General features: G+C 45.5%; 1 protein-coding gene across 1 annotated transcript in view; it reads left to right on the forward strand.

Moving 5' to 3' along the window:
- Positions 1-3891, forward strand: part of znf366 (zinc finger protein 366) — a gene marked incomplete at both ends in the record, with an annotated part of 55918 nt that extends 52027 nt beyond the window's left edge. The window contains one exon of the mRNA XM_084323151.1: positions 3853-3891. Within this exon, the coding sequence (XP_084179277.1) occupies positions 3853-3891 (39 nt within the window). The remainder of the gene's footprint in view (positions 1-3852) is intronic.
- Positions 3892-10022: the final 6131 nt, after the last annotated feature.

Raw genomic sequence — 10022 nt, forward strand, 5'->3', positions numbered from 1 at the left:
AGCTCTTGTAGCTAACCAGACGTCCACAGCTAGCACAGTCCCGCCCGTTAGCTTAGCCCCCGCAGCTAACCAGGCCTCCCCAGCTAGCACATTCCCCACTGCTAGCTTAGGCTCAAGGTTCACGGTCAGCCTGGTTCCTGGGGCAAACCAGACGTCCACAGCTAGCACAGTTCCGCCCGTTAGCTTAGCCCCCGCAGCTAACCAGGCCTCCCCAGCTAGCACAGTCCCCACTGCTGGTTTAGGCTCAAGGTTCAGGGTCAGCCTAGTTCTTGAAGCTGACCAGATGTCCACAGCTAGTACAGTCCCGCCCGCGTCTATGCCAAATACAACGCCGTTCGGTTTCCGCGTAGCCGTTTTGCGCTCTGATTGGCCGAGCGCACGCATGCGCATGAGCCGCGACAAGCCTCTCTGCCCTCTGCTGCCAGGCTGGTCCGCGACCCTCCATGCTGCGATCGCCAGCGGGGAGAAAATGCTCCCGCGAGCGGCATCGCTGAGCTCTGGTGTCCGCTGGAGCAAACCAGAGACGGTCTTATTATGGGGCTTATGCCGAGAAGCAGTAACACAACATTGCAACTGTTATGTTACTGCTTTCTGACCGAATTAGTCATTCATTTGTAGCTATAAAGACATATTCATAAGCCAACATATGTGTAAAGAAACAACATATTCTGATTGGAAGGACTCCCATCTCCTCCTTCCTGCTCGTGTCACAAAGGGCTGAGCTGTGCCGAGGTGCCGCCCCCTCGCGCGGCTTTGCTCTCACTCGAGTGAGGAGGAGCGGAAGACCGCTGGTTCTCCAACATACAGCGGTGTGCTCTTCAGAATGTACCGGGAGAAACGTTTACTGTACCCCGCGGACATAATAAGCATATAAGCAGTGCTTACTAACGTTATTAGATACGCTATTTCTGACCGAATTAGTCATTCATTTGTAAATATAAAGACATATTCATAAGCCAACATATGTGTAAAGAAACAACATATTCTGATTGGAAGGACTCCCATCTCCTCCTTCCTGCTTGTGTCACACAGGGCTGAGCTGTGCCGAGGTGCCGCCCCCTCGCGCGGCTTTGCTCTCACTCTCGAGTGAGGAGGAGCGGAAGACCGCTGGTTCTCCAACATACAGCGGCAGCAGAGGCAGAGAGGCTTGTCGCGGCTCATGCGCATGCGCGCGCTCGGCCAATCAGAGCGCAAAACGGCTACGCGGAAACCGAACGCCGTTGTATTTGGCATAGACGCGTCCCGCCCGGTAGCCTAGTCCCTACAGCTGGCTCAGGCCCCACGGTTAGCCTAGCTCCCGCAGTTTGCAGACCTCCGAGGCCTAGCAAGGCTCAGAGGGCGAGCGGGGCTAGTACAGCTAACAAGGCCTCCACAGCTGATCCGGCCGTCGCAGCCAGCCTGGTTCCAGTCAGCGTAGCCCCGGCTGTCACCGTTCCAGGCTCCTCATCTCCGGATCCTACGCCACGCCTCACCGCCGAGACCGGTCCGGTTTCCACGTCCTGCCCAGCCTCTACACCTGGTCCGGCTGCTACACCGGCTCCTGGCTCCTCGACTGGTCCTGGCTCCCCGTCTGGTCCAGCCCTACGCCGTGATCGGTGCCCTGGTCCTCGCCGTGGTCTTCGCCGTGGTCTGCGTTGGATCCTGCTCCGGGGGTCGCCGCCGCCGCAACTCCGTTCCGGCTCTCCTGATCCGGTCCCTAGTCCGGCGGCTGGAGGGTCGCTCGTCCGCGATCCTGCTCCGGGGTCCTTACCCTCGGTCCCTGGCTCCAGGCTCCCTGACCGGCTCCCTGTTTCTCTCCCCGCCTCCCCTTTCCGGGCTTCTGTTCCCGTCCCCACCCCCCCTCGTCGGGCCTCGGTCCCCGGGTCCAACTCCCCTCTCCGGTCCCCTGTTTATCTCCCCGCCTTCCCTCTCCAGGCCTCTGTTCCCATCCCCACCCCCCCTCGTCGGGCCTCGGTCCCCGGATCCAGTCCCACTCTCCGGGTCTCTGTCCCCATCCCAACCCCCCCTCTCCGGGCCTCTGCACCCGTTTTCAGCCCCCCTGGCTGCTGTGCCCCTCCTGGGTTTTTTGCTCGGGCTCCCGGCCCCAGGTCTCCGGGTCCTCTCCCTGGGTTCGTTCTGGGGTCCCGGCTTCCTGCTTCACCCGTGTCCGGACGTTGTTCTCGGGGGTCTGGAAGCCCCCCGTTTGGGGGGAGGTACTGTTACACTCCCAGACCTGCACAAGGTTGGGAGAGGCAACCCCACATTGACAGTAGGGACAATAGGAGTTACTGTCCCACACAAGGGATTGATGGTGGTGTTATAGCGCCATCTGGGTTTCACCTGCAGTTAATGCAGTCGGTGAAGATGCTCACTGATTGCATTAGAAATATACTGTTGTTACAATTAGGTTATTTATTACAGGTGTTATCTGTTTAGGTTGTTTTTTGTGTTTGGTATTCTTCTCCTGTGTGTTGTATTAGTTCAGTCCTTGTTCCGGTGTTGTTGATTATTGTATTAGTTTTAGTGCCCTCTTCCCCCAGGTGTTTTCCATTGTAATCAGTGTTAAGTAGTGTCTGTATTTTGAGGGCGTCTACGTGGCGTAGTGGGCAAGGCGCTCGCCACGAAATCTGGAGACGCTGGGCTTGCCTGTTCGAGCCCAGCGCTCCACATTTGCTTTCAGTTTAGCTGGTCGTCCGTACTAATACACATTGGCCGTATTAGGGGGTGGGAAACTGATGGGTGGGGATCGGGCGTTGTGGACAGCAACTCCTACAGGTCGGTTGGTGCGCCTGCGCAGTGGAATCAGGAAGTGTCGGGGGCAGCGTGAGCCTCCCACGCGTTACTCCTCACCACTGAGAGATCGAGCTGCGCAGGTGAAAAGATGCGACTGCTGTTACCTCAAGTACCGGAGGGGACTTGTGCTATGTATGACTTAGTCCACATTGCAGCCGGCTTGTGGGAGGCAAGAAACAGCGTTCGTGACAGGGGAGGGTTGAATTGGATGATACGAAATTGGGATGGGAGAAAATATAGAAAAAATGGGAGAAAAAGTGGATACAAAAAAAAGTAGTATCTGTATTTATTGCTTGTGGTTTGTTGGGATCTTTTTGGCGTCATTGTCTCCTCGTTTTCCCCGTGTCGTGCCTGCCTTCCCTGTTGATGTCTAGTGAGTTCATGCCTGTCTACCCCTGTCGTTTTCTTGTTTTCCTTCGTTGTTTAGTAGTACTAGTTCCTTTCGTTTGTTTTGTATTTTGATTGAGTCAGTAAACATCCCTTCTTAAGCATCACCCCTCGTCTCTGCCTCCGTTCCTTCCTCCTGGTCTGCATACTGTGTTCTCTCCTTCATCATCACCCCAAACCCTAACAGGAGTGGACAGATATGCTTGTTTTATGCAAATGTATGTTTATTAAATTAAAAGAATAGTTCTTTGACAATCCAGTGATTTTGTAGTTACTGCAATTCTGTATACCCCTTTTCTCTAAAACAGAGCAAGATTGAACTCTGAGATGACAGATATTGAGATGTTTAATTTCACTTATTTAAAAATAAAAATAATTGTTACTGCGGTTAGCTTCTGCAGGGCAGTATATGTATCCAGTATGAAGAAGAGTGAGGCTATCAGAAAAGTGTGTCTTGAGACACTTGCCTCCCATGTGAGCGTCCTGGGTTTGTCCACCGGCAGGGGACTTTTTTTCTGAAAACGTTAAAAGAAATTTGAATATGTAATTGTAAATACGTCAATATATTACTTATTTGTAATATGTTCACATTGCAAATTTTTGTAAATACTTAACATAACGTACAATAATGTACCTTTTTCCTGTGGTGTGCTTTATTGACATATTGTGAGGGAGACCCTCTTGTCTTGTTAGAGTGTGGAGTCAGAGGAACATCACCAGGGGATGAAGTGAGAGTACTTCCTGCTTCAGCAAAGCAAGCTGCTTTTACTGTCGCTCCGCTCCGCTGCTTTTGCCTATCGCTATTATAATGATTTATTACAGCCCTTTCAACTTTAATTACTCTGTACGTTAACTCCCAATTCCTATGGTACTTCTCCAGAACTGTGAATCTTCTTATCTATTCAGATTTTTTACCACAGTCGAAAGGACGAGTAGCAAGATTCTCCGTGGGAGGAATAGCGAGCCGTCTTATCAGCTACACACAAAGGACTATGTCGGAAGGCAAGGATATTTATGAAAGACGAGGAAGGTTTTCCTTGTTATTTTGAGTTTTAACGAGACGGAAGACGACAGTGTGAGTAATAGCACAGCTCCAGGGCAACGGAACTGCCCCGTGTAGGGGAGAAACGGACATATCCGGGGCGACAGAAGCTGCCCCGTTTAGGAGAGAGCGACGGACAGCTCTCTTGTATGATATTTCATAAAGACCCCGGTTGTGAAGTGAGTGACCCACCACCACCACCATCACCACCACCATCGCCACCATCACCACCACCACCACCACCATCACCACCACCACCACCATCATCATCATCATCACCACCACCACCACCAGCTAAGTACCTAGCTTAGCTTCAGCTTAGCCTAACCTGAAAAGAAATAAAGGAAGATGCCGGGACTCGGCTCTCCCACAGAATGTACTAATTGCTTGGAGATGAGAAAGAGGATTGTAGAGCTGGAGGCTCGGGTTTCTACCCTGTACCAAATACAGCAGGATGAGCAACTCATTGACTCTATTTATGAAGCTACTACAAATATAGCCAACAATACCATGATTGAGAACTGGCCTATGCTAGTAACTACAGAACAGCACCACCCAAAAGACGGTCCTTGGCACAACCAAGGAGCTAGACCAAAGCAGTGGATCACCGACAAGGATAAAAGGAGAAATAAACTATCCAGGACCTCACCCCCGGTACCGCCAGGAAATAGTTTCAACCTACTCTCGGAAACACGCATATCAACACCCAAGGCAAAGAGATATAGAAGCGTAGCTAACAACGCTAACGAAGAAAACAGCGAGCGTAACGGAGCTCACGCTAACGACGCTAATAGCAAGAATACCGGAGCTCACGCTAACACTAGCGAAGCAAACAGCTGGCATGCCGGAGCTCACGCTAATGCTAGCGAAGCACACGCTAACGACGAGACGACGAGGAAAACAGAGCCACTAGCGACACGGCTGGCAAACACGACCCAGACCGAGCGAACGGCTAACAGCGAAGAGACTATCATGCGCCGAGAACGTCGCGGTAGCCAACGCCGAAGGTACGGGACCAGCGTTAATATGCCGGCTACTGAGAAGGCTAACGAGGCTTCACCAAGGCCACAGGACTGTGGAAAGAACCGGCAGACTAGGCCTAGCCCAAAAACAAACGGCCCCAAAACTGTTGGAAAGAAAAATGCTAACCTCACACAGAAAATAGACTGCATACTGATTGGAGATTCCATAACAAGGTATGTGGAGATGGCAAACACAGAAAATATCTGTCTAGACAATACAACTGTGAAAGAGCTAGCCGAAAAACTTCCAACACTAATCAGACCAGGAATAACAAAAATTGTCATTCACTCTGGATCGTTTGACATCCTGCGAAAGAAGACTGGCACAGAGACTTTGAAAGACGATTTCACACGTTTAATGAACACACTAGACAAACATCAGTCTGTGTACACAAACACTGATGTGTCCATCAGTGGACCAATTGCATGCTTTCGCAGAGGACAGGAAGCATTCAGTCGACTCCTAAATTTTAATTCATGGTTAGGGGCTGCATGTCTCGTACACGGCCTGAAATTCATTGACAACTTCAATGTTTTCTGGAATAACCCAGAACGTTTTCAAAGAAATGGCTTCTTCCCAAATCGCTTAGGTTCAAAGCTCCTATCAGCAAACATGCGTCATGCCTTGATGGCCTCCAAGAATATTAAGCTCACACCAGCACGAGAGATAGTCATGAAGGACACAATCTCACCACGAAGTACAGCACAAGACGTCCCCCCCCCGTCCCCCCCCCCCATATCACACAAGGCCATCTCGTCTGATCAAATGTTCCCGAAAGCACAGTGCAGTCAGTACGGTACAGTATAGCACAATTACCATGCCATCTCTAAAAACATACAAGTAATCATAACTAGCCAATGGCATGGTGAAAAATATACGCCACCAATGCGTTTACCTGCTATTAACCTCAGGGCCATCACGGTCAAACCAAAGCAGACCTCCTCTAAAGAAGTCCAACAAATAAAATTAGCTTTCCTAAATGTCAGATCACTGAATAATAAAACATTCTTAGTAAATGATCTGATTAAAGAAAATAACTTAGATTGCATCTGCCTAGTAGAGACATGGCTAAATAATGACACAGCTACATCAATAATGATAGAAGCTTGTCCACCAGACTATAACTTTTTTCAAATACCCAGAAAAAATAAAAGGGGCGGAGGAGTTGCAGCAATCTTCTCCTCAAAACTCTTGTTTAGAATCACAGAACTAGGCGAGTTCATGTCAATGGAATATCTTGCCATTGAACTAAAAACAGAATCAACTATTATTGTCACAATATACCGCCCGCCTAGACACTCACCAATATTTATACAGGAGCTCTCTGAACTGATCTCACTATGTGTTACCGGATATGATAAGGTGATCCTAAATGGGACCTGAACATCCATTTTAATAAGAAAACAGACTCCAAAACTATGGAACAAAAAAATCTACAATACAGCATATAACAAATGCAACTCACCGGCTTGGGAATACACTAGACTTAGTTATAACAACAACTGGGCTAAGCATAACAAATATCTCAATAACTGAATTATACCTCTCTCCGACCATCACTGTATATTTTTTGATACTCAAATAACCCTTACTAAAACAAAAAAAGAAATCATAGTTAAAAAGAGGCTCCTAAACGACAAAGCTGAATCAAAGTTCATTGATCTTATCAGACTACATGAACCACACAATCATGACAGCTCTCTAAATGAAATGGTAGAAAATCTCAATGATGCAATGTCATCTATATTAAATTCTGTCGCCCCATTAAAAACGAAAAAGAAGAAAACTAGAGCCTCGCCCTGGTTAAACTATAATACGGTCAACAAAGAAAAAAGGAAATGTCGTGCAGCGGAGCGAAAATGGAGAAAAACAAAAACCACCATATGCTGTGATATATACAAAGATGCTTTAACTGCTTATAATAAAACCATCCGCTTAGCAAGGAAAGATTACTTCTCTAAAATCATTACAGAAAATGCTGGAAACTCCAGAATCCTCTTTTCCACTATTAATGTACTACTCAACACTGCCCCTACACCTCCTCAGTCATCAACGGTTAAGTGTGAAGAACTTGCACTATTCTTTAACAACAAAATAACCTTGATCAGGGCCAGCATTACTCATGATGGAAATAAAGTTGATTGCGGCAAACCGTGCAATGTAACATGCATCACATTAGATGTACTCTGCAAAACTGTCTCAGAATGTAACTCCTCCACCTCAGACATTGACCCTATACCTACAGCTTTCTTCAAACGGGTATTTAATAGTGTTTCAAGCCCTGTGCTAGATATCATAAACACTTCCCTTAGGACTGGTATTTTCCCGGATGCCTTTAAAACAGCAGTTGTAAAGCCATTACTAAAAAAACCTAACTTGGATAGTAATGAAATGGCAAATTATCGTCCAATATCCAACCTACCATTCATTAGTAAAGTACTTGAAAAGATAGTTTCAGTTCAAATAAATTCCTTTCTTGAAGAAAACAACATCTTAGAAGAATTTCAGTCAGGATTCAGAAAATATCATAGCACTGAAACTGCCCTCACCAAAATAATCAGTGACCTCAGACTAAACTCTGACGAGAATAAGATCTCCATCCTTATCCTGTTAGATCTCAGTGCAGCATTTGATACAATCGATCACGATATTCTAATCGATCGTCTTGAAAACCATGTCGGTTTCTCAGACCATGTGCTGGGCTGGTTTAAAACATACATCAGAGGGAGGAAATTCTATGTTAAACTAGGAGATCACATGTCTGATATATACGACAACAACTATGGAGTTGCACAAGGGAGTTGCTTAGGTCCTTTACTCTTCTCCCTTTACATGTTACCGCTGGGTGATATCATCAGAGAACATAATGTAGATTTCCATAGCTATGCGGATGATACACAACTGTACATATCTGCTGAACCAAATGATACAGCGATTAGCTCCACTACAGACTGCTTACTGGCAATAAATAAATGGATGAGTAAGAACTTCCTGAAACTAAACGAGAACAAAACTGAAATTCTAATTATCGGCTCCAAAACTAAAAAAGAAACATTAATAAAGAACCTGGGGGGACTAACCCCTTGGATCAAATCTGAGGTCACTAGTCTTGGGGTTATCATAGATTCAGAACTGAACTTCAATTCTCATATTAGCAAAGTGACGAAAACATCGTTCTTCCATCTCAGAAATATAGCAAAAGTACGACCATTTATTAATCAGAACGATGCTGAGAAGCTAATTCATGCATTCATATCTAGCCGGTTAGACTACTGTAATGCACTTTTCACAGGTCTCCCTAAGAAAACCACAGAGAGGCTTCAGCTAATCCAAAACTCTGCAGCCCGACTGCTAACTAGAACCAAAAGGAGAGAGCACATTAGTCCAGTCCTAGCCGCTTTACACTGGCTTCCTGTAACATTTAGAATTGACTTTAAGGTCCTTCTCCTTACATACAAAGCTCTAAATGGACAGGGACCTAGCTACATCGCCAACACTCTAATAAATTACACACCAGCAAGAACACTGCGATCATCAGCTGCTGGACTACTAGAGGCTCCCAGAAGCAGTCAAAAGAGGATCGGTAATGCAGCCTTTATCAACTATGCCCCAAAACTATGGAACAAACTACCCCAAAACATCAGGGAAGCCAACTCGCTAGACATCTTTAAAAGACAGCTTAAAACCTATCTCTTTGCTCAGGCATTTCACTGATAGATATCTGCTACCACCTAGTGGCAAGAGGAAACATCAGGGATATCCTGACACAACTTGTATTTATTCTTACCCTGCCTACTCTTTTACACTGCCTATCAAATTCATGTGTCGGTTATTGCACTTTTTACTTCTTACTGATGACTATTTTTAAACTGAATCATTTTAAACTATTCTTATTATTTGCTAGATCCAAATGTGAAACACTGATTATTTATGACTATTTTTAAACTGAATCATTTTATTCTTATTATTTGCTAGATCCAAATGTGAAACACTGTGATTATTTGTTCATGAATTACAGGAGTATTACTGAATAGAGAGCCTATTAGGATGCTAGATCCTAATGTGAAACACTGTGATTTGCCATATCTTGCTATGCTCGCTCATGCCTGTATTTTTTATGTCCGTTCTATTTTATAATTTTTTGACTATTTTTAAACTGAATCATTTTAAACTATTTTTACTATTTGTGTTACTGAAAACTGTAAGCGGAGAGCCTATTGGGATGCTAGATCCTAATGTGAAACACTGTGATTCTACCTGTCTATCTTTTTATGCTCGCTTATGCCTGTATTTTTTGCTGTTGTGAAGCACTTTGAACTGCAACCTCTGTATGAAAAGTGCTATACAAATAAAGTTATTATTATTATTATTATTATTACTAACTGTATGATCCCGGTCTCCTGAATGACAGGCTGGCTGCACCCACTACCAGGCTAGGCCTAACAAAAAAGATTGTTTGTTCCTGTTGGTTGTCAGCTAAGGCCATGGGTATAGGTAGGGAATTTCTTAAATTTTTTATTACATTTTTTCCCACGGCGACTATGGATAGGGAATCTTTTTTATTTTATTTTTTTTCACAACAACATGGATGCATGTACTCTGCCAGCATGTTTAATATCCATATATTGTTGCTTTTATATGGAATGTACATGTACTAAAGGTTAAAATACAAAGACACTGTACTACAAAAGTACAATGTAAAATGCCACCCCTAAATACTACTCACAAAATATCCCGACATCAGAGAGCTGTGCAAATAGTGAAATACTTGCTTTTTATATATTCTCATTCTTGACAT

Source organism: Notolepis coatsorum, assembly GCF_963971535.1.
Source record: "Notolepis coatsorum genome assembly, chromosome: 10".
Lineage (NCBI taxonomy): Eukaryota > Metazoa > Chordata > Actinopteri > Aulopiformes > Paralepididae > Notolepis > Notolepis coatsorum.